Source organism: Pseudonaja textilis, chromosome 1 (genome assembly GCF_049901715.1).
Source record: "Pseudonaja textilis isolate UNSWEBS1 chromosome 1, rPseTex1.2, whole genome shotgun sequence".
NCBI lineage: Eukaryota > Metazoa > Chordata > Lepidosauria > Squamata > Elapidae > Pseudonaja > Pseudonaja textilis.
Window position 1 is genome coordinate 23,963,553 of NC_141990.1, and position 27,284 is coordinate 23,990,836.

The 27,284-nt window shown below is 40.0% G+C and overlaps 1 protein-coding gene across 8 annotated transcripts in view; it reads right to left on the reverse strand.

Annotated features, from left to right (window-relative positions):
• The window catches only part of DNMT3A (DNA methyltransferase 3 alpha), a 124,530-nt gene that overhangs the window by 69,291 nt on the left and 27,955 nt on the right, over positions 1 to 27,284 (reverse strand). For 6 of the 8 annotated variants that reach the window (XM_087929041.1, XM_087929029.1, XM_087929006.1 and 3 more), the window contains exons 3-4: positions 18,408 to 18,515; positions 349 to 607 (exon numbers count right to left, since the gene is read on the reverse strand). In XM_087929041.1, coding sequence (XP_087785167.1) covers positions 349 to 607; positions 18,408 to 18,515 — 367 coding nt within the window. The remainder of the gene's footprint in view (positions 1 to 348; positions 608 to 18,407; positions 18,516 to 27,284) is intronic. The other 2 variants (XM_087929038.1, XM_087929022.1) reach the window with 1 other exon arrangement.

Here is a 27,284-nt window from a genome sequence, read left to right on the forward strand (position 1 = left end):
GATCGAAATTCAGATGCTTGGCTACCAACTCACATTTATGATGGTGGCCGTGTCCCTGGGTCTTGTGATCCCCTTTTGCAACCTTCTGACAAGCAAAGTCCATAGGAAAAACCAAATTTGCTTTACAACCGTGTTGCTAATTTCACAACTGCAGTGATTTACTTAACAAATGTGGCAAGAAAAGTCGTAAAATGGATCAAAACTCACTGAACAAATTTCTCACTTAGCAACATCAATTTTTGGGCTCAATTGTGGTCGTAAGATGAGGACTACCTGTATCTTAGTTATCCTTGATACCTTAAACTCTTTCTTGCTTAGACTACAAGAGGCTGATCTGACACTGTTCACCTTCGCTAGCAGGGGGATCAGGACTGTCCTTGGGGGTGCAGCGCCCATTTTCCAGGGCCCGTCCCATCTCTCCTTCTGGCGGGCCACAGGGTTCGTTTTCGCTTCGCTGCCTGCCCTTCAGGTCGGTGATAGTGCAATTGTCAGAAGCACCCATCTCAGCATCTCCATTGGGCACTTGCTCCATAGGGCTGGTGTTGTGGGTAGGTGGGGGGCACTTGGGTGCTGAAGCTGTGTCTTTGGGGATTTCACTGATCTCCACCTGCAAAAGGACAAAAGCAGGAAAGAAAAAAAGGTGTGAAGTCATTCACAGCTACATCTGGAAGAAGACCACAGGACAAAAGAAGCCATCAAACTTCTATAAATCCCAACTAAGGCAAACCTTGGCAGATACCTGTGAAGGAAGTCCTGCCATCTAATGAGAAAACATTTGCTTCACATCTAAACAAGAACAAATCTTCTTGCACCACAAAGAGTAACAAACTGTAGCATATGCTTTTGCAGACCAAACTCCCACCATTAATTGCATGGAATGGTATCCTGAATTGTCAAATCAACTCACCCAATGTAAGGAGAATAAGAAAGAAACTACTGCTAACTGTGAGAACTGAGGGAAAGAAATGTAGGAAAAAGAGACAGCATATTTATATGACAATTACATTAAGGATTAAATGTAAGCAAACTGTAATAATCTGTAAAGTGCTGCCAATAAATAATTTGCACTCATAAATGGAAACAAGGTGTATTTTGAATTACATCTGAGGTGAATAAAGATTTCCCATGGGTTAAAATATGTAGAAAGAGAATAATTTTTAATCACTTTTTATCAAATCTTACTGATAAATTACCTACAATCCTATGTAATTAGAGCTGGGTGCCTTGGCCTTATGCATAGGGCTCCCTTTTGAAAACAGCTCAGAAAAACAGAGCTACAAATACGAAGCTGGATGATTAGATTATGTTATGTCTATGCTTTGTCAATTGCACTAACTTCCAGTCTGTTTGGCGATTTTAAAGAACAAGTTGTCCTTGACTTAAAACCATTTGTTTTGTGATTGTTCAAAGTTACAACAGTACTGAAAAAAGGGACTTATGATCGTTTTTCACCCTTATGACCGTTGCAGCATTCCCCACAATCATGTGATCAACATGCGGATGCTTGGCAATTCGTTCATATTTATGATGCTTGCAGTGTCCTGGGGTCATGTGATCAGTTTTTGTGACCTTCTGATAAGCAAAGTCAATGGGGAAGCCAGTTTTACTTAACAACTACAGTGATTCATTTAGCGATTGTGGCAAGAAAAGTTGTAAAATGGGGCAAAATCACTTAAGTGTCTCATTTAGCAACATAAATTTTGGGCTCAATTGTGGTTGTATGTTGAGGGCCACCTAGGCAGAGATTTCTTTTCAGTAACCACTACCAAATCTTTTTTTTAAATGGATATTTATGTTTGTTTATCATAGTAGAAAATAATGAAGAGGAATGCCCACATTTCAATCATTAATTTAATACAGAAATTAATGATTCGGTGGATAAAACTTAAGACTTTTCCTGTTACTACCTCTGGTTCAGAAACACTGCAAAAAGCATCATCACTTAGAAGAGGTCTCAACAATCTTTAAACTGAATGGGCCCAGTTTAAGCCCTTAATGGGCATAAACAATAAGTATTTCTTGCATTATTATGGCAGGAAGAATACAATCTAGATCCATTGTAATTAAGAGAGGAACAGGATTTTGCAAGGTGCAGATATAGCAGTGTCTTGTTAACCGAAAGGCATTGCTTTCTATCTGAACAGGACTATTGGAAAAAGAAAGGAAATGGAGATGTTAAGAAGTATTATTCTTAGAGGATGCTTTGAGAACTTTTCTCCCTAACCATTTGTTTCGTTCTCTTAAATTTGTTTTCCTTTAAATCTAAACTAGAGCTTATAAGGAAATAAACCATTTGATGTTTACTGAAATAGTTGCTTGGTGGTGTCAAGAGCCAAATGGGATTCCTCACTTATATGACACTTGTTTCTGCAATAGCTCCATGGACTGACTTCTCCCAATCATATTTGCTGAGGCCAAGTGAATTAAGATAATCTCAGAATCACATTTTCTTTCTGCTAGTCATAGATTCATCTTGCACAAGTGTCACTTGCATACTCTCATTCTGCATCAGCCCCAATGCTTTCCTTCTCTTGCTTCTTCCTATTCACTAGGTAACTGCTAAGGTTTCCAGAGATGAAGGAATGTACGGCTACATACATTAGATAATCTTGGCAGAAATGGCAATATTTTATCCCACCTTTATTTCAAATTGGTACGCAGTTAATACTCCTTCCTCCACCATTTTTTTCCCACAACAACAACCCTAGGAAACAAGCCAGGCTGAGAGAGTGTGATTGGCCCAAAGTCACCAGCCAGCTTTCATGCCTAACCTGCCATTACGTAACACTCATGGCCTCCTGGTTTCTTGCCTGGTGCCTTAATCGCTAGATAGGAATTAAATAGGATTCTATGAATTAGAAGGTACATTCATCTAGTCCAGCTCTCTGCTTAATATTTTGGGATAGAGGGCTAGCCATTCACTGCTTGAAGACCACCAGTGAAGGGGAAGATATCATGACATGTGTCAAATGTTGGCATGTCTCATAGTTAGGAAGTTTTTCCTAATGTATAACCTGAATCTATGTAATGGAATGACTTTGAGGGCCTAGGGAATGATCAGGCAAGAGAGGAAGGACCTCACAATTGCTTAATGGTCAGGGAAGGGTCCGTCCTAACTGTTTAGACAGTTAAAATAGCATTAACAAGTTGTACCTTTAGTTTTGCAATATTTTGTTCATGTAGCCTTACTACAAAGAAGATTTAGCTCATCCAGTCATGTTTCTTATCTGGTTTACCTAGGAGAGCTAATAATCTATTATGCATTAGTTTCAATCCTTTGGTTCTGGTTTTATCCTCTAAGATAACGAAGAAAACATTCTCCTTTATATGACATTCCTTTAGATATCCTTCTGCTAACTGGTAATAAAGCAGAACTACTACAATTTTTATTTTGACTCAGTCCTTTCAAAGAGGATATGCATCCCACCTAACAATCATGAAGAGCAAAATCCAACTTGTGCTTGACAGAAATCCAATTAAGAAACATCTATTGATAGTTTAATACCCAAGAAAATTCTAGTACAATTTGATTTTAGTATCCTGAAAACAATGTGGTGATCACAGAATGTTAGCATGGATTTGTCCAGATTAATCTTGTCCTTTCTTGATTAGATAACTTCCTTAGGAGAGCCTAGAAATGCTGTAGAGATAGTGTATTTTAATTTCAGCAAAGCATGTCACAAAATACTCCATGACTTTCTGATCTGCAAGTTAGTATGATCTGGATGAAGTATCTATTTGGTGATTCCCCAGTGGACATGAAAACCATACTCAAAGGGGACCGAATCATTTTTCATCACACTGGAGAGAAGTATCAGGGTGAGTGCAATAGTGTTTGATCCTCAAACTTGTAATCTTCAACATGCACATTAATCTTGAATAAAGAGGTAGAGAGAATGTTTATCAAATCTGCAGATTACACATATATGGCTAGGATAGAGGTAATACTCTTGAATACAAACACAATTCAAAAATTTGTTAAGTCAGGGAGGGGGACTGAAAATAACAATGAAATTTAACAGAAATAAATATAATGTCATTCAAATAGGAAAAAAAGAAATAAAATGCATTGGTATAGGATGAGAGACTCTTAACTGGTTGAAAAGATATGTGAAAGTTGACATGGTGAGGCGGAAACGGACCAGATGGCAAAATGTTTCAAGGTTAGTAAATGAACAGTCACACTTCCACTGACTCAAAAAAATGGGAAAAGACCCAAGAAGCAAATCTCAAAAGTTGCCAAGAAAACTGCATGGATTCCTCCGTGTAATTGCCAGAATCAAAACGGACAAAGGGACAAACGTGTATATACATGCACATGTACATATATTCAGAAACATATACATTTAGGCTAAATTAGACTGAGAACCTCTTGTATGTATGACTCTCTAGTTTTTGGCAATTCATTTACTTATCTAACCTTCCTGAGTCTGCTTGGGTGTGAAGAACAAAGAGAAAAAATGCTTACCTAATATGAAGCCTGATAATTATTTTTAAATGCATCAGTAAAGTCAGAGAGAGTTTGACAGAAATGAAATCAAGAACACTTGTTCTTCTGTTCCAGATTTTTTTACACAAAAAATCCTTGAGAAATTTTGGGGGGCATTTTGTCTTCTTCCACTCAGCAGCTCCCATTATTGCTCATGCCACTAATTTTACCAACAACTTTCCTTCCCAGGATAATATATTCCATTGCCCTCTCCCCAATTTGCCCTCTTCCCTTTCACACCAGAGTTGCCACCACGAATAACCCAAGCACCTTCCTTGTTTCCCGTTGAGTATTGACAATGTCTTTAAGTTTTTCTCATTATCTCCACTATTCAAGTAAAACCATTCTGATTCATATCCAGGACAAATAGGACAAAATACTCCCATTTCATTTCATACGTAGATCCAGGCATCGAAAACATGAGCATTTTGGTTTGAGCGTGGTCCTTCCAAAACCAGCTATTTAATGAATGGAATGGTTTTTGCACAAAATACTTTATAAATCTCTAGAAGCAAGTATGCTTAGCCTTATGAAACAATTACCGAGGATAGATCTGCTGTGGAAAATGACCACATTTAAGTGCCTTAAAGAGTATCATAAAGGATATTAGTACAGAGTGCAGAACGTGGAATAATTATCTGCAATTACAAGACGAAGGCAGATTGTTGTTGCCTAGTACAGAAAACTTCCTAATTATAAATGCAGTTCGGTGGTGGAAATAGTTACACACAGAGGTGGGAGCATCCATTGATTGGAAAGGCTGGAACATCATTTTTTAGGAATGCTTTCATTTGGATTCTTATAAAGACTGGAGTTAGGCTCAATGTCTATTTCACCCCTTTCCAAGAGCTCTTTCTCAAAGCCCTCTTAAACTGCTTTCTACAAGTCCCGGAGCTATATTGTCCATGAGTGGATTCAAAGGCAGCTCAGCCATCAACTGCCTAGCTGTACTACAGTAGCACTATTCAGAAACCAGATCCTAAAGCAGCCAGCTGATAGGCTCCTTTTGAATACAGACTTAGAGATATTTAAGAAGAGCACTAAAACATGTTCAAAAGCCATCTTAACATTAACTGAGTTGCAGAAAGAGTGAAGCATAAAACAGTAGAGAGCTGTTTTTTCTTTCCACCTTACCATGCTGGCACAGACATGATACCATTGATCTAATAGTCATTTAGGCTGATCTTCATGGTGGGGAATCAGCTCAGCAATCTAATGGATGCAGGTGGAAAGCAAGAATTTAAATAATTGGCTTCTCCAATTTCCCAATGCAGAAAGGTCCTAGACGACAGTGCATAGGTATCAAAGGCAGAAGATAGTACCACAGACTGAAGTGGACAAACCAAGCTGATCTCAACCCTAAGTGTTATTTCTCTGTGATCCTGATTCAATGGCTAGTAAAATAACTTATACCTGCTTAAAGAAGAAAACTGTACCTTAAAATGAGAAGAACTAATTTTAAGCTGCCTCAGGTATGGGTTAAAGATGAAAGGAAGGCAACTTCATGAACACACAGTAGGAAAAAGAAGTTACTGGGACTTGCTCGTGCTATGGTTAGGAACAAGTGGGGAAAGTCCCAAATTCTACAATTCTGTGACTTTGTAAGAATAGACTCTTCTTTGTCTTTTGGGCAAGCTTCCATTATCTTCAAATGACTTCTACGCTTTTGAAGCTGAGTTGCCCTCCTTTTCTTTCCCTGTTATTCAATCCCAATTGTTATCTTAAATTTAGTGTAATGGGGATGTCTAGGATATGCAATATGTCCTCTCCAACACAACACAACCCATAGCAAACATTGAAAGAGGTTCCTTGGCTAACAGTTATTTGGCCCATGTTCTAACAACATAAAGGGTGATAAACTCTTAACAGCTGTTAACCAGTGAACTCATTAAGTAATATCTGCCCATCTGCATAGTTCTGCATAGTTCCGCAGGCAAAACAGAGGCAGTTCAATAGACAAAAGTTCTAGCGTGGTTGTTACCACTTTTTCTGATATGAGAATGAGAAATTTCTACCATGTTCAAAACTGCTATCATTTGAGAGTAAAGAAAACAACCTGTGCCCTCAAAGATTTACATTCTATCTATCTATCATCTACCTATCTACCTACCTATCTACCTATCATTTATCTACATCTATCTGTCTATCTATCTATCTATCTATCTATCTATCTATCTATCTATCTATCTATCTAATCAATGTATATATCCATCCGTCTTGCATTGGCCAACAACCATTAAAACTATCTTAACAAAGAGTTTAATCATGGATGAACTCAGACAAAACAGTCAATAAAGACATCTAAATGAGCCATCTATCCTCCAGACCCCCCAGGTCCTGATGCATATCTAGGTCTTCAAAGCTCTAGGAAAGGCCAGTCAGGTTGGGGGCAATCTAATCTCAGAGACTATGGTGTTCCAGAGGGCAATCAGTGCATGCTTCTGAAGTCCCAAAAGTTAATAGCCTTTAATTGAAGAGACCTGGAATGTGCCCTTTCTGTCAGATCTAGTAGGATGGATAGAAACAGTTAACAATAGGCAGTCCCACAAATAATGCAGTCCCATGATATGAAGAGCTTTATAAGTGACAACCAGCATCTTGAATTCCACTTGGAAGCACATTAAGAGACAGTGCTGTTTACAGAGCAGAAGTATAACAGGGGTGTATCAAACTGTGCCTGTAATCCCCTCATGTTGCTGCATTCTGGATAGCCACAGTGTCTGGATGGTCTTCAAGGGTAGTTCCATGTAAAATGTGCTGCAGTATCCACTTGAGAGGTGGAGCTTATGTGACTGCAAGCAGTTCTTTCTGGTCCACACAAGGATCCAAGTAGTGCACAAAACAAAATTGTAAAAAATTCCTCCGGACCACATTTGCTAGCTGCTTTTAGAATAGGAATTATGAGTTCAGAAGGATCCTCAAATTATACAACCCTCTCCAGAACCAAAGATGAAAAGACCCTGGCCTGGTTCTAGGGGATCCTAAAACCCAGAGGCACTCAATCTTGCTAGGGTTGAGCTAAAGCCTGTTCTTTCCTATCCCCTCCCTCCCAAGAAAGAACCTCTACAGCATTACTTAACTTGGGGCAATGATGTAAAACTAGGTATCATCGGCATACTAAAGATATCTCACCCATGACATCAGATGACTTGATCCAGTGGCTTCTTGTAGATCAGGGGTGTCAAACTGGATTTCTTTGAGGGCCGGATCAGCATTGTAGTTCTCTTCCACAGGCCAGCTGATGGTGGAGGAGATGAAACAGACTTCCTGTGGGCCAAAACAGCAACCTGACAGCTAAAACGTGGTGCGGGAGCTCCCCTGCATCCCGTTTTGGCCTGAAAAGTGCTGTAGGGGGCCATCCAGGCCAAAAGGGGCCGCCAGAGGCACCACAGGCCAGTCCTTTGCTATTTCTAGGCTGATCCCGTGGGCCTTGAGTTTGACACCCCTGTTGTAGATGATAAACAGGAATGGGGAGAACATCAAGCTCTGGAGGACCTTCCTACCACCCCACCCCACAAAACTGACTAGAACCAGCCCCAGAGAAAGGAGAAGAACCAGTGTAAACGTGTACCTCCTAATCCCTGGAACCAGGCCAGAAAGATATCAGAAACCACTGACAGATCAAGAGTCAGGCCGCATACACAACCTCTAGCTTCTTCCACCCATCCACAAATATAGTTAACGCTGTTCCAGTCTCATGTCTAGGTCTGAAACTGGAGAGAAAAGGAACCAAATAATTTATTTCCTATAGGCTTTCCTGAAGGTGCTGTACAACCACCACTTATACAATGATAGTTGTCCAAAATCATTGCCTTGAGCAAAGGCTTTTTGCAGGAGGGATAACCGAATGCCCCTAAAGCAATAGTGGAACTCCTACCTCTCTCAAGAATGAACTCATCACTGTCAAGATCTGACAACATGACATCTCCAAGGAAACCTTAGCTAACCAGGAAAAACCTGGGTCCACCACACCACAAGTGGCTGAGCTAATATTTTCAAAAATCATGTCTATTTCATCTGGACCAACAGTATCCAAGGCACAAGTGTCAAATTCAATCACATCATGTGATGTATCGTGACATATCACATTTTTTGCCTTTGTGGAGCCGGGCTGGGAGTGGCCTGCACATGACGCATTCTGCCTATGGGCCACTAGTTTGACAGGCCCAATCCAAGGCATCCCAAATAATCAGGCCGCACTGAGATTCAATCACCTTCATGGGTTCTATCTTAAGGCTATGTTAAAATATTTTTAGCAATCCTACCCTACCTTTTTGAGGAGGGAGAATCAACATTAAGTCTGAATATTAAGAAGCAATAATTGCACCACAGATGTTTAAGCATATTAATGTGGACAAAGTAGTACAGACTGAAGTGGTGAATTCCCAACATGCACCTATTAATGGCAACTATACAACACCACTCACCACAGCCTACAGAGACCTTGCAAGGGAATTTCCCCTCTTCTCTCCATCACTCTGAGATAAACAGAAGTAAAACTAAGGCCTAAAAAAGCTTATTCTTCCAGAGAGAAACGTAGGCCTTGCCCCAAATATGGTGGCTTAGGAAGAATGAGGGACCACAAAAGGATTTTGGATATTACAACCACTCAACACCCTGCAAATTGCCTGACAGCAACTGTTCCCCTTTCCATCTATATATCTCCTATCCCTTTTACAGAAAGGGGAAACAATGCTAAGAGAGAAGCTGATACTCAGCCGTAAAGGGCTTCAAATGTTATACCAGCCCAGCATTTTGTGTTCACAATAGCAGACAAGCAAGTTCATGCATTTACACTGGGCTCTCTGGGCCTTGAGTGATAACATCTGAAGAATAGAATAGCACTCTACCAATCCCATCAGTTTCAACTGGTAGTGATCCAGGATAATTTGAAACTCACATTAACAAGCACTAGAGCTAACAAACTTGCTTGAAGAATTGCAGCAAATATTATCTATCAATTTTTTTTAAACCACCACCTTATGTTCACAGGCAAAATGTGTGCCCTGAGTGGCGTCCTGTGATAAAAAATGCAATAGAAAACTTAGTCAATTATCTGATCTAATAAGAGATTTCATTAAATTTGAGGCAAAACTGTACGCAAAAAGCTAGCATGCATTCTGTCAAGGACTGAGAACAAGATGAGGGGCTGGAAACAGGATAAGGCAGAGGGCATAGCTCCACATTACTCCAAATCATTCCATGAAACATATCAGTTTAGATTTAGAAGGTTTTCAAATAGGAACAGATGTTTAAAGATGCTCCTCTTCTCTCTTTCTTTCTAAACCTCTGCATAACTGCTACCTAGCAAAACAAGGAGTAACAGCTAGGCTGTAAATGTCTGCCTTCTACTCTAATTCAGGCTGTGGTACAATTTATGAGACCAACATGCTTGCTAAGGCTAGGAATACAATCCAGCAAATCAGCATTTATCCACAAAATGAAGAAATAGCAATAGGGAAGATGGACCCATATTTGATTACTGCTAAGCACACATGAAGACACAAATGGGTCTATCAGGTTCTCACATAGATCTAGCAGAGGGTCAGTTCTGGCTGGAGCTACACCTAAGGAGCGAGCCATGATTCACAAGTGACTTGTACAGTCATGGTGACAGCTCCATGTCCTGTGTCCCTATTACTACTTAATAGCATTAAGGAGTGTTTATTTTTTTACCAATTCTGTTCCACTCCAGCTGCACTAGGACTGCTTGTGACCTTAAGCTGTGCCCAGAAACCGTCCTACTCCCAATACAATGCAACTATACAAGGTCCAGGAGAATCAATGTAGACTAAAGCGATGGAGAAAAAGCTGGCAGTCCTGAATTCTAGGCCACCTTCAGCCATAGTCAATGAGTGACTTTGGGTCGGTCATTCTTTCAGTTCAACCTCCCTCACAGTCTTGTTGTAGGAAAAATAAAAGGAGAGAGGCTTGCCTACTACTTGGAGCTCCTGAACAAAAGGCAAGCTATATATTAATAAAACCTTGTGCCTTGCTCTAGTGATGAATGAGTGTGTGTAATTGTTTCCTTGTGATCTTTTAAAATCTTGCTATGCGCCTTATTTAATCTGAGAATGAAACCTCCACAAGCTCAAGAAGACTGTCAGTGTGTCTTACCCGGCAGCAGCCCTTCTGGGGTTTCTCCCTCCAGTCAGAAGGAAAAAGTTCTGCACACCACCTGTCCACACCAGCTCCTGGCAGTGCAAGTTTCCTGTCCTGCTCTGCAGAGGAACCAGCCCCCTGCTTATCGAAGACACACTTCCTCAGAAACTGAAACAAACACGCAAGCCCCAAAACACACAGGCCCCCGAGGAGCTTCAGAACTGCCAGGCAGCACAGATAATATCCAAACCAAAGCTCAACTTTAATTGCGGATGGCCTTAAAATCCAGAACATTCTGCTATTGTTCTTCTTATTTTATAAACAAGAAACTGTAAATCACAAAAGCCCCAAGAATTTCAACTCGGGTAATAAACTAAAATCAGCTACGTTGTGGTTCAGTGTGTTATAAGGATCTGGACATTGTTACGGCAATCATTTTATTTGTTTAGGCATAGCAGCTTAAATGAACAGAGTAACTTGCTTTGTAAACCCAGGTTTGGCATGTTGTGTGAAGTTAGCCACAAGGTGTGAAATGAAATTGTCCCAATAGATCCTTAATGGAAAAATAAGGATGGATTGGGGGGGGGGGGTGTTGCTTTTAAGACTGACCAAAGAGGCATTTTCAAACAGGGAAGAGAAATTAAACATATGTTGACTGACAGGGAAGAGAATCACTCCCATGAGTGCAATTCTGAAGGTGAGGAAGGACTAAAATAAATTTCAGAAAGCACAGATTGACTCATGGTGATTCAATAAATGCAGGCAAGCTAAAATTCATCTTAAATCTGTCTTCATATGAGCCAATAGTTAAACTTTAAAAACAAGACATAACACTTCTTGTTTGCAAATGACCTGAGCAGGAGAAACCCTCAGCCCATATGTATTTGTGAAGTCCATTAACTGCAGGTCGTCTTCAAGTTACAACCATTCATTTAATGACCATTCAAAGTTACAATGGTACTGAAACAAGTGACTTATGACCAGTTCTCACACCTATGAACATTGCAGAATCCACACAGTCACGTAATCAAACTTTGGGTGTTTGGCCACTAGCGTGTATTTACAGTGGCTGCAGCATCCTGAAGTCCTGAGAATGTCATTTGAAACCTTCCTAGGGAGCTTCTGACAAGCAAAGTTAATCAGGGAAGCTAGATTTGCTTTACGATTGTATGATTTACTTAACAACGGTAGTTACTTGCTTAAAACCATGGCAAAAAGGCCATAATGGGACATGATTCACTTAACTGTCTTGCTTAGCAACAGAAATTTTGGGCTCAATCATGGTCATAAGTCAAGGACTACCTCTATATGTTGCTGTCATGTAGACTTGATCCTGGATCAACTCCACACAACTTGCCCCCCTTGCATGATTAACCTGTTTGGTCTGAACGTTACAATTAGATGAAAATTTTCTCTATTTTTTTTATAAGATGGCATCAGTGTTTTTGAAGGAGAAGTCTTGGGTCCATATTATAGGATAAAGCAAGGTGAACACAGTTGTTTGGCCAAATACAAATGGCCCATGTGAGAGGCAATAACTTTTTCTGCCACTGCTCTATAACTTCAAAAATCATGGATAACATGATAGCAGATGAACCCCAAGATATCACAAAACAAGTTTCTTGCAGTCTATCTGGTTGGTATATCATAAATTGTAAACAGGCCCAGGATGAGGTAAAGAGCCCAACCACTTCCATCTTAGAAACAGGGATAGACTTCAATACTTGCAAAGGATCCCCTATTATACCAATACTGGTAGTCATCTACTTATGACCACAATTGAGCCCAAAATTTCTGTTGTTAAGAGAGACATTTGTTAAGTGAATTTTATGATCTTTCTTGCCACAATTGTTAGGTGAATCACTGCAGCTGATAAGTTAGTAACCCAGTTGTTAAGTGAATCTGGCTTCCCCAGTGACTTTGCTTGTCAGAAGGTCTCAAAAGGTGATCACATAACCCTGGGACACAGCAATGGTCATTAATATGAACCAGTTGTCAAGCATCTGAATCTTGATCATGTGATCATGGGAATGCTGCAACGGACGTAACTTTGAAAAATGGTCTTAAGTCACATTTTTCAGTGCCGTTGTAACTTTGAACAGTCACTGAACCAATGGTTGTAAGTCGAGGACTACCTGTACATTACTCATAATGAAGCACAGGTACTTGCTATTAATAGGAGGAAAAGTCCTGCCATTTTTTAACAATATTTATAACTGTAAACTAGAGCAATGTCACCCGTTTCCAAATGGAAAGGCACAATACTAAAAACTTATTAAAATGGAACTTGTCGTGCCCCTGTTGGAAACTGACTCTGAGGGAGAGGAGAAACAGCCAACAGGGAGTGGAAATGTGGCTCCAGAGGTTGTGGAGGAGGCTGGGGAAGGGCAGAGGCTGGCTGGGCAGTCAGAGGAGGACCCAGATCCATCCCCTCTCCATCCCAGGGCACGCAGGGACGAGAGGGTAAGGGTGAGACGTGGTCTACTGGGGAGGAGAGGGCCTTGATCCTCTTCATGGGCTGCAGCTGTGACAACTGGATAAGAGGATGGAATGCGTATGGGCGAGTGCTGGAAACAAAGCGTGGAAATATCTCTAGTTTATTGTTCCTCTCTGAGTTTGGCATCCTTCCCAGTATGTGTTCTGATATCTGTGGACGTCTTCAAGCCCTTATCTTGCCTGGTTTGTGTTGTTTTTTTACTCTTTATAATTTAAACGTCATTTTCTCCTTCTTGTAACAGCTTGTATGGGAATTTTTTGTTTCCAGTCAAGGATATTTGGAGCTTGGAAACAAAGTTAAGGAATAAAAGGGGCTTCACCTGTTTTTTGTGACTGTGTTTATTTTATATTCCACCCTAGATCATCACAGAACTTGAGGAAACATCCATAGAAATTTACTAGCCCACATTCTTGCACAGCTGAAAATTGGGCAGTTCAAAACCATGTAAATACAATAACTGTAACTCGTTTAATTGTCATTTTTTTCCCATGCAAACCTCTGTGGTATCACAGAGACATCAGAGGTTCTGTGCAATAATCTAGCTCTGTCTAGGGGTGGCAGAAGTGGATAGGCCACGTGAATGTTTACAAGCTACATAGCCTAGACATTGTCTATGTTACTTTGGTTGCTCCTGTCTCCACTTTTTGCTTGGGTAGGATACAGAAGATCAAGTGACTGAGGCCAAGAAGCTGTCTAAAATTTGGAGCAATGCAGCAGAAAGTTAACCAACGTAAGGGCAGCAAGAAAAGGCAATGAAAGGGCCATTTCCAATGTTCAAGTTGAAGCCACAGAAAAGTGGCTTATTCTCAAGCTCAAAAGATCTTCAACGGTTACTAGAGTTAGTTCTACTGCCAATTTTTCAAGTACTCCATGCCTGCCAGCCTATAGAGACAGCTGATGCCCCTGTTTCTGCTGGACAGAGAAAGCTGAGCCAAGGTTAGAACCTTTCCCCACGGTTAAATTAGAAGTGCTCTCCAGTCATTCTTGAGTTGGCAGAAAAATATACTGGTATGAAATTTGTTACCCCATTATGGTCCCTGCCCCTCCCATTGCATCCATTCCAAGTCACCAGCAAAGGGAACTGCTTTGATAACACATGTGAATTGCAGAAATAAAGATGATTAGCTGATTCGTTGGGTTTTACCTTCCCTCTTTAGCACATCACCTACCAGCAGGATTTATCTGCCGGTAAATGATTTATTTGCAAATCATAGTATTACATTTCCAGATTCCTCAAGTTCTATTTGGAGACAATGAGTGGAGGCAATCTTTTCTTGTCCCCAGGGTAAATATTTTCCATCCATCCTTCTAAACTCCTGGCAGCTGAAATCTCCCCACCTTTCTCAACATTTAAATAATTTTATCTGGCAAATGAATTCTCGCTTTCATAGAGTGTTAAGCTTCTAGCAACACATGTGATTTTCTTAACTTTTCATTGAATTATTTTCCTATTTTATCAATGACATTCCCAAATCACAGGTGTCCCCCTTGCTGTGGTGATAAGCATACATATTGCTGCCATGCTGTAGACTTTGTTGTGGGAGTGGGTTGTTTTTGTTTTAAAGGTTCTTTTGATTCAATTTTGACTCCAGCCAACTTCCTGGACAAGTCCCTGAAGTTTCTTAGCAAGATTTTTCAGAAGTGATTTACCATTGCCTCCTTCCTAGGGCTTAGCGGGAGTGACTGGTCCAAGATCGCCCAGCCAGCTTTGTGTCTAAAACTGGACTAAAACTCACGGTTTCCTGTTTTCTAGCCTGATGCCTTAACCACTATACCAAACTCACTCTGTGAACGTGTTGGAAGCCAGATTCTTGAAAAATGAAAATGTGGAACATTAGAATGTTGGATTCTGTGTCAAAACCATCAGGTTTATGTCAATCACAAGACTTCCCTTCACTTACCCTTTATATCAGATGGTTCTGTATAAGAATGTGAAATAGGGCAGGCCACTCTAGATACTTCACCTGCCCCACCTTTGGCCTCCCAAAACATTTTCATGCTGGCCCTTTAAATACAGTTTGGGATCCAACCAAGCAGATGCATCCATTCCAGTCTCTGCCTCTGGCAGCAGAGAGACAGCAGTCTGGCTGTCATCCAGCTCTCCTCTAAGTCCTTTCCAAGCCTTGCAGCAACCTTGCTTTCCTCCCTGCCATGTCCATAGCAATCTCTCCCCACCCAGGCTGATCCTATTTTGGGAAGCTGCCAGCAACATAGCAGCAGCAGCAGCAGCAGCAGCTCTTCTCTGAGTGGCCCAGCATGTGGCTGGTGGCCAGCTTCCTTCCCTGGCCCTGGCAGCAGTGCCAGAGATCAGGTTGCAGCTGTGCAAGGCAGAGAACTAGAGCAAAGTGAAAGAGTCTGCAGAGAGCCCATGGTTAAAAGGGCGAGCCATTCCCACGGCCCAATTGGCAAAGCAGCCTTCTGGGAAACAAATCTGCATAAGTCCCAGCTGGATCAGGCGTTCTTAAACCAGAAGTGGGAAGGAAATCCCGTGCACAGGATAAAAATACTCGAAACCTTCATGAGATTCTGCCAACTTAGGTTCTGAAGTCAGGGGGAATTCTCTGTGACATTAGACAAAAGGAAAACACCAACCAGACGGACGGATGGATGGCCTGCCTTCTGGATTCTCCCGTAATATACCAGCATGTTCTTTATCACCATGAAGTTTAGTTCGCTTGCTTGGGAAACCAGGAGCACTTGGTTCTTTTCCAGTCGAGATTCATGGAGGATGAAGAAGGATCAGGGGGAAATAGCAAGTTCCTGCATCGTAAGCATTCTCTCCCCCACCCCGCCAGGGATATCATAGCACCATGCTCTTCAGGGCCAGTTAAAGATCTAAACAGATGCATTTGCACACATGAAAAGCTTAACTAGTTTTAGCTGAAGGAACCATAGTTTAGCATAGTGGAAAAACCTAGCTTGCTTGGTTAGTTTATGGTCTGATGTATTTATGGATTAATTAGCAACTCTATTAAATGGAATGCAATCAAGAGTGTTTTGCTGGAACTTGATGATCCTGAAAGATACATTTCACCAACTTTTTTTTTATCAGTTACTGTTATAAAACCTCTGATCAATTGAGGAGGCAATAATCAATCACTGCATGGATCAGTTCACAAGCAACATATGAGAAAGTGGAAGCATGCCTCATCAAGAGCTACATTTATGCCCCTAGAGTTCAATAAATCAATAGACATAATAAAGTTATAAATAGCAGAAGAGGGCATAAAACCACAGTAGATCCAATATAAACCTTACAAGCAGCAGCAAAAATCAATCCCATTAAAAATGTAATGTATGAAGAAGTGAAATTGGTTTGACTGGGCATAAACAGCTAAATTAGGTTCATGTGAGGTGAACCCTCTGGAGAAGGGAGGAACTGTTGGTGTGTTCACACAACATCCTTAGGCTAGTTACAATGTTATCATTTCCTGGCTTTGCACAAAGAGTGAACTGTGAATCAAACATATGAAAAGGGTTCAGATAGTACCCTAAGGTACTTTCTTATACATATGCATACAGGACATGTACACTCTAAACAAGGTTAAATTAATCAAGCTTAACATGCTGCACAAATTAAATCATCAAACTGTAAATAACTTTATAAATCCTCTAGACCACCCCCCATGAAGTTCTAGACCAGTGGTCACCAACCAGTGGGCTGGGGACCACTGATGGTCCGCGAAAACATTTGGTGGTCTGCAGAGAATTGTCACCTCCAAAGCAATTAATCCAGGCTGTGCGGCTGCACTGCCCACATGGCCCACGGGATCACAAGGCTACATCGCTTGCGAACAACATGAGGTAGTGAGGGAAGGAGGGAAAGGGCGGAGGAGGGGAACTTGCCCCGCTCGCCCCACGTGCCTCGCCTGGCCACTGGGCTGCTTCTTTCCACTTCTTTCTTCTTCTGCTTTTGGCTGTACACAAGGAAAGCAGCAAATGTCAGAGCTGGAGACGGTATCCTGTGATCCCAAATAAAGAATGATCGATCGGTAGGAAAACAGGGTGGGGAATTTTCCTGCAGACTTTTTGGGGGGATTTTCCCAGGGTCTCTGGTCCGCAGGATTTAAAATGATGAATTTGATGGTCCCCGAGGTCCAAAAGTTTGGCAACCCCTGTTCTGTGTCCTAGTTAAGCATGTTTTGGTAACACACAGCCTATCAGTAGAGGAGGTTCTATTCCAAGTTTCAGCGGAAATAGCATCTCTCATAGGTACCGTGCTAATCCCACAAGGGCATCCACAGAAGTTTTAACATCTTGGCAAATTTCAGATTTAAAATCACTTTATACCCAATCTGAGACTCAGATATATTGAAATTCTACTCCCTTTATCTCCAATTTATACAGGGAGCCAACCACTGGACAGCAGTTTAAGAAACTTGTGTGCACAGTGATGCGCATACTGCTAATTTCAGCCAACTTCTTGGTTGAAGCTTGGTTAGTTGTAACCTTGGATTTGTTTTTGTTTGTGTGTTGTGCATGTGCAACTCGTGTTTATCTTACTGTCCAAACCCAAAAAATGTGTTAGGTCAGCAAATTGCTCAAACTCAGCCAATGATGCATCAGTTTATGAGCCAAGAACATGGGCCCTTTTACTAGAAATAGCTGAACTGTCCAAAACAGTTATTTGCAATTTTCCTGGAGTAGTTTTGTTTCTAATAAGAGCAGCTGGGTGCTTTGCCAGATGCCATCGGTGTGTCCACACAATACCCAGCCAAGAGGTGCTTGCAGACTGAAGCTGCAATCAATCAAAATAGAGCTGGATGGGACCTTGGAGGTCTTCTAGTCCAGCCCCCTGCACAAGCAGGAGACCCTATACAATTTGAGACAAGTGGCTGTCCAGTCTCTTCTTAAAAACCTCCAGTGATGAAGCACCCACAACTTCTGGAGGCAAACTGTTCCACTGGTTAATTGTTTCCCACTGTTTGAAAGTTTCAAGGTTGCTTCTCCTCTTGATTAGTTTCTATCCAATGTGAATGGAATTACGAATGGAATGGAATTACACATGGTTACAGGCATCAACAACAGTATATCTTTGTGTGAGTGCATATGAATCTATGGCTTTTGTGTATGAAAAACCATATAGAGTTTCCCAACTGGTTGCTTTCCTGTAGTTTTTCTCCTCCAACAAAGGCCACAAAGCTATTCTTAGAAATTGCTGACCCTAGAAACTCCAGCTTTAGAGAGAAAGCACTGAGAATTTGACCCAACTCTTCCAGATCTGATTCTCCTATTTAAAAGCCTCAGTCAGATCAACTTTCCACCCGCACCCCAGGTGACTGATCCTGCAACCCTAGGTATGCAATGGCTTCCACTCACCACTGGCTGTTTCCGTTTTCTACCGGGTCGCCCCACTTTCCTCACAGGGATTCCTGGATCTGGCTTCTCCTCCTTGTTCCGATTCTCCTCAGGATCTTCTTCTCCCTGCTTTCAGGAAAAAAAATAGACAATATTCTTAGCTCTTGAGTCAGGAGGCACTTCAGCATTCCCTGTGCAAATTTGGGGGGGTGGGTGAGCCTTTGTTTTAAAGGAGCATTGTCTCTTTTTTAAAGAAAAGAGTGTGTTCCTTTCCATCAGCCTCACCAGGGGCTTGTTCCATTTAGAACACAAGAAATGCTGAGGTTGAACTTCTTTTAAAGCCACAGAAATTGGTGTCATCATGACGTTTTCTGGTAGTGACTCTGTTTAACTTGGTGCTATGCAAAGAAACATCACAGACAAATGAGGACTCTCTTTCAACCCAATCCACCTCATGGGGTTATTGTGGGGGTAAATTATGGAGATCCTATGTACACAATTTTAATGAGGTAATAGAATACTCCTATCACTGGGTTTCAACAATAATGTTCTCATGCTAAGTCTTTTTTAATCCTTTAATTCCATTCTTGATTTCTTCAGCAACACTTCATTGGATGGCTTTAATTTCTCTGTTCTTCACCTTGGTCTTCCATGGTCTCACCTCTCCAATGAAGTCTACAATGAATAAATCTACAACACATTGTGTCAAATTCCTAAACATCTGGTCCAGGGTGGGCAATGAAATAGCAAACGAGGCAAAAATGTGCATCAGGAAAACTTATGGACAACAGCCAAGGTAAAATCTTAAGGATTTACAGTTGATTGGGGCTCTCTAGGCTTCAGTTACTCAGGAAACGCAGGGTAAGTTCATGAGACCCAGAGATGCAGCAAACACATTTATTTTGTGTTCTCTTTCATGTCACAGTTTTAGGCCTTTCAGGGGCAATTATAGAAAGTTGGAAATCAACCAATGAATACCATATTACTATTATGCTACAGTAGTAATTCTCCAGCTATGCTGGCTGGAGAATTCTGAGAGTTGAAGTCCACAAGTCTTAAAGTTGCCAAGTTTGGGGACCCCTGTCCTAGATCAACCTCTTCCTTCTTCCATATTGTTACTCAGTTGTACCTTCTTCCTTTGTATTATCTTATATATACACCTTTATTTCTCCATAGATTGATGCTCAGACTGCTTTGCTAAATTTTATTTGGATCCTTGCAGACTGGCAGTGTAATTCATCATAAGCTTCATGTGAAATTTCAATCAATTTGCCACTCTTTAGTCATTATATACACACTCTCAATATGTTCTATCGATGCTTGGGAATGTTACAAAACACTGTAGGTTGTGGAAACTCAGTTCACATACTATATGTAATAATCTATTTTCAACAGATTTGCCTTATGGTATTAGTAAGGCAGAATTTATTTAATTTATACAGTACATACTATATCAATTGTATTATAAAATATGAATGAAACAATAACCTACAGCTGTTCAGATGCTGCCAATCTAAACAGCAGTAAGACAGTATATTTTACACTTTGTTAAATGTGCTGTAGTTTGATAGTTATAATTCTTTATTGGCTAAGTGTGATTGGACACACAAGGAATTTGTCTTGGTGCAAATGCTTTCAGTGTACTTATTGGTTGAGTATGATATCATTAACTTTAAATATATATTTGTTTGTAGAAATATATTAATTCTCAGGGTTATCATTTGTGTTATTTTCAAAAGCTGAATAGTGTTCTATTACTCTTGTTATTTCCCAAAACCAAACAATGTGCTAGAGCCTTTGAAGGAAGGGGTTTTATAAATCCTAAAACTAAATGAAAATACCATATTTTTTCTGATAACCAGAAAACAACTGTTAAAAATACCAATCTAAAGGATCAGAACAGGATGGGAAAAGGGTATAATGAATAGAGGAAAAATGGAAATTGTGGTGCCTGGTGAGTTTGTTTTGTAGTACATCCATTAAAAACATCCTTTTTGGCAATGAGAGAAGAGCCGTGCTAAGAAAAATCTGCCTTCACTGCTTTAATGGATACTCTGTGATTTGAGAAAAGATAAGACGTAGCATGGGAAGCACTCAAAACAGCATTTTGATCATACACAGATACCTTGTAAAAAAAATCACATGAAGAGAAGCCTGGCTATCCTATAAAAAGATAATATTTAGGAGGAAAAACTGCACTACTACCAGTAGCTTTTCTTCCTTGGTTGACTTTTTCATGAAATGAACAAAAAAAAATCTTTGGTGCCAATACCAATTATCCTGCCTGCTGCAAGGCCCGATTTAATTTTCTATGGATCACCTGCAAAACTCTGCCCTTATTTATAAATTTCCACCCCATGGGGGGTGGGGTTGGTTTCCTTTGAGTCAGGCTTGACTCTTGGTGCCATACAGTCATCTAGACAACGTTTTCAGAAGTTCCTTCTTTTATTGCCTTCCTCCTGGGGCAGAGAGAGAATGACTGAGAACCAAGGTCATGCAACTACACGTTGTGTCCCAGGTTCCTCCACTCTTAACCCAACATCTTAATTAAGCCACTAAACTCAACCTGACCCTCAAAAGAACAGCATAAATCTCCCCCTAGTTTTACTTCCAGCTTCCTCTTTGAAGCCACAACTACTGCAAATTTATTTTTATTTCTGTAAGCTGAGTTTTGCAATTTCAGCAATGAAAGGTTGCAGCTCTTGCTGCATTGCTACTTTTAAGATATGCTGAATTTGCTTTAATAGTTAGCCTCACCTTCTTCAATAGTGTAGTTATTCCCTAGAGATGTTTGACAGAAACTTTCTTCATCCGGAGCCCAGAGGTTGGGGAAGGGCAATTTAACCTCATGTACCTAAACTTCTATAGCTATATAATGAGGTTTTGTCATGTTGATTAGGAAAGAAAGATAACAGAGAAGACAGAAAGATAAGATATGCATACTGGAATATATCAACCTTATTCTAGTATTATTTCTTGCATATAGGATCCTTTATTGGCCAAGTGTGATTAGACACACAAGAAATTTGTCTCTGGTGCATAAGCTCTCTGTGTACATGCAAAACAACAAAGTGATAATAATCACAATAACAAATGATAATAATCATAAAAATGATACCAATATTTTAATTAAGTACTTATACAGTTCTTTATAAGACACCATGTAAGAACCCCTCCCTGGATACAAGGCAAAGGCAAAACACTATTTATTAACAATATGTTTGCAATAGTTGATTATAAAAAGTAAGATTCATCAAGGAAAAACTGCTTTGGCTATAAAATGCTAATTGGTAATTAAAGAGAACAGGAAGCCATTGATTAAAGGAACAGAAAATGCATTAAGTGTCCGAGAAAGGAACAAGGTGGAATCTGTTGGTTAGCAGCACTGTAGCAATAAAAAGCTTCAAAAGGCCACTGCCAGTTGGCATGGAGAGACTGGGGCTGCAGCTGTGTTTTAAGACAAGAACAGCAGAAATCAAGTCTATGAAAAGATGGAAGGGCAGAAGAGAAAAAACTCTGAAGTACAACATTTTGACAAGCCACTCTACTGCATTTTCTGTACCCTACCTATAAGGCATTCAGTGGCTATGTTAACACAACTTGCTTAATCAAACGTATTGCAAACCTAGTAGTTGCATTCAAACATGCTAGGTTTGGTCAGAGTTAGTTTTGGTGCAGGATTTTTATGCAAATGCAGTTGTGCTTTGTAAACACAGTTCACTTGATTAATCAAAAATGACTTTATCATGTAAATCCAAAATATGGGTAAAATCAGCAATTGGGTTCTGATTGTTTTATGAGCATAGCTGCATGGTTTAAAGAGGAATTGCAATGCTTCTTGTACTTTATTTTTGAAGGGTATTATTAATAGAAGGTCAGCATCCCTCCTTGCTTCCAAATAAATATATCTTTTATACGGAGATGTATACTTGCTCTTGACTCAGGATGCCATAAAGTATATGGCAACTATAGAAGAAAAGATGACAGTAATTCTTTAAATTCAGTATTCTTAAATATTGGTGTTGATCCTGTTTCATTCAGGCCTTGCTAAAACCAAGTGAACAGACTGAACCCCACTGTGTGAATAAAACTGATTCAGAAGCAATCCAAAGCTTTTTGAAAGTCCACCTAAATTAATAGCCACTATTATATAGGTGATAGTACTGAATTCATGGATGAGGCCACTAGTCATTATGGTGCCACGGAACCTCCAGATTCAGAAGCCTTTTTTTTTTTTTTGTTAGATGGTTGGGGCTTTTCTTGATTTTGTTGTCCAGTTTCAATATTGGGTTGGCATATGACATATACCTAATTCCATGCTCCAATACCTATCAAATAGTACATACGGAAGATATAGTACAAGAGAAGAAAACAACCCGGAGTTCTCACTCGAGACATAATGATTAATATGATCAAATATCTTACTTTATGTGAAGACTTAACTTTCTGGAGGCTCTAATGCTGGGGAAAAGGAAGGAAAGAGAAAACAACTATCAGCAAGATGGGGAGAGACAGTTATAGTGCCAATGAACTCACGATGGTACAAGGACCATTGAGGGACAGATCATGGGTGGGGGGGAATCAATCTATCAGGTGGCTAAGAATCAACCTAGCATCGGCAACCATATTAATTTTCTTAAATAAAAATAAAATATACATTGATTTAATGGTACATCAATCAATCATAATTAAAATTGCTGTTCATTCTACAAAAAATAAGTAATTCTGAATTCTGAAAAAAAAAAGAGGAGGTGGCAGTTTATTTGTTTGACATACTGTCGATTTCCTAGGAGAGAAATAGTTCTGTATCCAAAAAAAGTTAACTGATTGGTAATGGGACATAAAAGGGGAATACAGAAAGGAAGAGGGAACATCGGGAGCCCTTTTCATCATGTGACTCCACCAGCCAATCGTGCTGCATCAAAGAGGAAAAGAAGATAGGAAATCAGCCCTTGCCCTGATATATTAAAAATGTATGTTGAGATACTTTTTGCCAATCAAGGATGGGGAAAATGCAAGGTAACACAGCCAGGAAGAAATGTCCCTGAACTCTAGTACTATGTGCCACAGAGATTCATATCTTCATGTTTAATTCCCTCCATTCCAAATGCAGCCAGGTTGGTTACAGAATAGTCAATACCTTATTATTTCCCCACCCCAACTCACAGGGGCATTTTATATGCAATAAGGAATGGTGGCTAAGCATGTTGGACGATTCCCTTTCTTACTCCAAGAGACTTTGTATACTATAACGCTGCTTGCACTCTCCTTGTCTCATCTGAAGGAAACCCCCATTAGCAAACGAAAGATCTCTCCGTGTACTCTGCCTTTAAAGATTGGCAGAAGTGAAAATAATTTGTGTGTTGGTTTGAAAATGTATTGGAGCTATGAAACGGTGGACCTAAGGTACTGTTTTTTGTAGATTAAAAGTCCGGGATTCTCAGGAAAGCCCCTTTTTGAGAATCAGAGCACCACTTGCTCAATGATCCAAAGGGATCAAGGAGATCCCTCCAGCCACAAATACACAACAGGGTGGTCCATAAACTATGGATGGATGGTAGGTTGTTGTGATTTCAAAACAAGAACGACAAGCATCCATTCTCTTTTCTTTTCCACTGTTGTGTGACATTTCCTTCCAGATGGATCTGTGACTCATCCATACCTAAATCATTAGCTCCACCTGTGATTCAGCTTTAATGAATGGCTCGATTATCTTCTCTAGAGGTCCTCCCTCCCTTTCTTCTTCCGTCTTGCTTTCATTACCTGATTGCTTTCAATCAGGGGTGGGATTCAAATTTTTTAACAACTGGTTCTGTGGGCGTAGCTTAGTTGGTGGCCGTGGCTTGCTCATGTGACTGACTGGGTGTGGCCAACTCAATATCACTCACATCGAGGCATGCATCTCCTCACCTGGCCTCTCATGACTGTGGGGATGCTGCAACAGTCGTATGTGTGAAAAACGGTCGTAAGTCACTTTTTTCAGTGCCATTGTAACTTTGAATAGTCACTCCACACAAGCAAAGTACCAGCAAAGGAGGGGAAAAAAACTCCAGAGAAGCTCCTGAAATAGGAAGTCCAGCCCTGCCAAGAATGTAATAAGGGTCAACAGAGAGGCAGTTTCTGTAAGCAACGCCAGAATGTTTCCTTCTTGCCTTCCTTACAGGATTAGGCTAGTAATTTCTTCTAACAACTGGTTATCTGAACTGCTTAGAATGTTAACGGCCGGTTCTAGAGAATAGGTGCGAACTGGTAGAATCCCATCCCTGCAAATAATCCTATAACACACCTATACCCCCTTGCCGCAACTATTAAGAAATAGCTTTGCTCAGAAATGAACATGTATAAGGCAGAACATCATGAAGTATAGTTATTATCACTTCGCCCATGAGAAACCCAAAGCTCCAATTGTATTCTTTACTACTTTTCTGTTGATAGGGAATGTGATCTATTTCAGTTTTCTTCTTAAAACTAAGGAAAGCTACACCACTAGTGTTTAAGAAATGGCCAATTTCTCACACCATGATTGGGGGGTGGGGGTGAATTCAAAAGTTCTGCATAGGTGCTTGAAGGATCTCCTCTTCCTATATCAAATTGTTCATTCAGAGCCAGCAACAAAAAAGCTGATGGGAAAATGGTGCAGTCCTACGCTGTTGAAAACCATGGCATATTGTACTTGTTTAACAATTTTCTATTAGTCTTTCACACCCAAAAATCTGATCTGTTCTGACAGGATTTTGCCTTGCCAAAGTAATGAATTCTCACTGCTGATTTCATTTTGTTCTCCCTGTGGAAATAAGTGCATAATTTACATTCTTTTAATTATTGCTTTTGCTAAATATTTTTGTATTTGTATTACTTTTTCTATTATTTCACTCAGATGCCTCAAGCAGCATGTAGCTGGAAAATAGAATAAATGTTCCTTGAAGGAATAAATAAAATAATCTTGCAATTTTATGGTTATAATCCTAATTACTAACCCCATTTTAGAATCCTCATGAATCAAGGAAAGCGGATAATTTCTATTCAACTTTAGAAAGCATAAAGGAGATGTTCCCAATAATGCTTTAATACAAGTATTTGATGTATTCCGCAAGTCATACATGGAACTGACTTTGAAAGCCAGACAAAAATTGTTTCAGAAAATGTCATGCAAATTATGACTATTGTCTGCAACATCTGCCTCCAGATTTGACTCAACTTCCTATATTTTTCTAACAACCATTCAAAGTGTGATACTTATCTAACCAAAGCAGGACATCTCAAAGTCCACCTGCTATCTTTTCAATATTGTGCAGGATAGTCATTCTTCAGGCCTCCCCACTGAGTGACTTTGGGCTGCTGCTGATTGAGAATTAAGTCCTTCTTCCAGGGGCAATCCAGCTTTGCAAATTGCTCTAAAGTATTTTATGTTGTAACTTGAAACAATTGGACTTGTGCGAGCCCACCTCATGAAAATAATGTATGTGATAAGGGAACAAAAAATATATGTCCTCATAGCTCCAGATTTGAAAGATATTTTCCAGATTCATTTCAATGAGGGTTCTTCCAGAATATGATAGTGAAATTAGTTTATTTGCTTTGTTAATAATCTTCGTTGGAAATTAGTTGGGAGGAGTTCAATCCTGCTAGTTGTCTTGAAACTCTCAGCAGTTTTCAATATCATCAATGGGATCAACCATGGGATTCCTCTGATGAGAATTGGACTTCTAGAGATACTTTTCTGCAGTGGTTCCAGTCCTTCCAGTTGGGATGTACATAGAAGGCAGGACCAGTGGTCTACTATTTGACACCTATATTATTATTCCTTGGGATTATATCTTGTTTTTAGGCTATTTAATTACCAAGGAAGGATATTATTATGCTGATGACAGCAAAGTATACTGCTCTCTATTTTTTAACTCTAAAGAAGCAACTGATAGCCTTGAATGCTTCCAAGTATGAATAATGCATTAGATGGAGAAAATGTGAAATTAAATCTGGATAAGCCACCCAGAATCATTTTGGATAGTAAAATGGGCAACATATAAATTTAATAAATAAATAAATAAGACAGAGTATTGTTGTAAGAGAGAAAATTGGACTTTAGGATTGAGATGAAACCTATTCTAGACAGAATTTCACTCTGCCAGAAGTTTGAAGTACTCCTTGATCCCCAGCTGGTACTGTATTTGTAGATGATGACTTTGATAATGTACATAATTACACCTGGTATACCAATTATCACCCTTCTTAAGCAACAGTTATCCATGACTTGGGTATAACATGACTATCACTATGTGCTTTACATGTGTCTACTCTTGAAAAATGTCCAGAAATTGCAACTAGTGCAAATTACAGATTGAAACTAGTATAAGGATCATATATTGCCTGCAAAAGAAGATTAAGGATCAATTGGCTATTGGGCACCATTTAGGCACTGGTAGCTTTAATTATGTGCCTTCCCTGAGTGTTAGCATTAGATGTCTTACTCTTATCAATGGACTCAGTTACAACCCCATCAAGCTCTGAAGTGATAACTCATTCTTCCTCCACAACATCTCTGTTGTGTTTAGAACTTTTCCTCTCGTCTGCAGTGAAATTGACAAGGGCAAGACAAACTTGAACAGTGTTACCAATGCACTTAATGCACTTAAGACTTATATACCGCTTCACATTGTTTTATAGCCCTCTCTAAGCAGTTTACAGAGTCAGCATGCCCTCAACAATCTGGGTCCTCATTTCACTGACCTCAGAAAGATGGAAGGATGAGTCAATCTTGAGCCAGTCAGAATCGAACTCCTGGAATGAGCAGTGAGTTAGCCTGCAATATTGCATTCTAACTACAGCGCCACTCAAACAGATATTTCAATAAGAGAAGATGAAATGTGAGGAAGGTCAGGATTTGCATATCTTTATCAA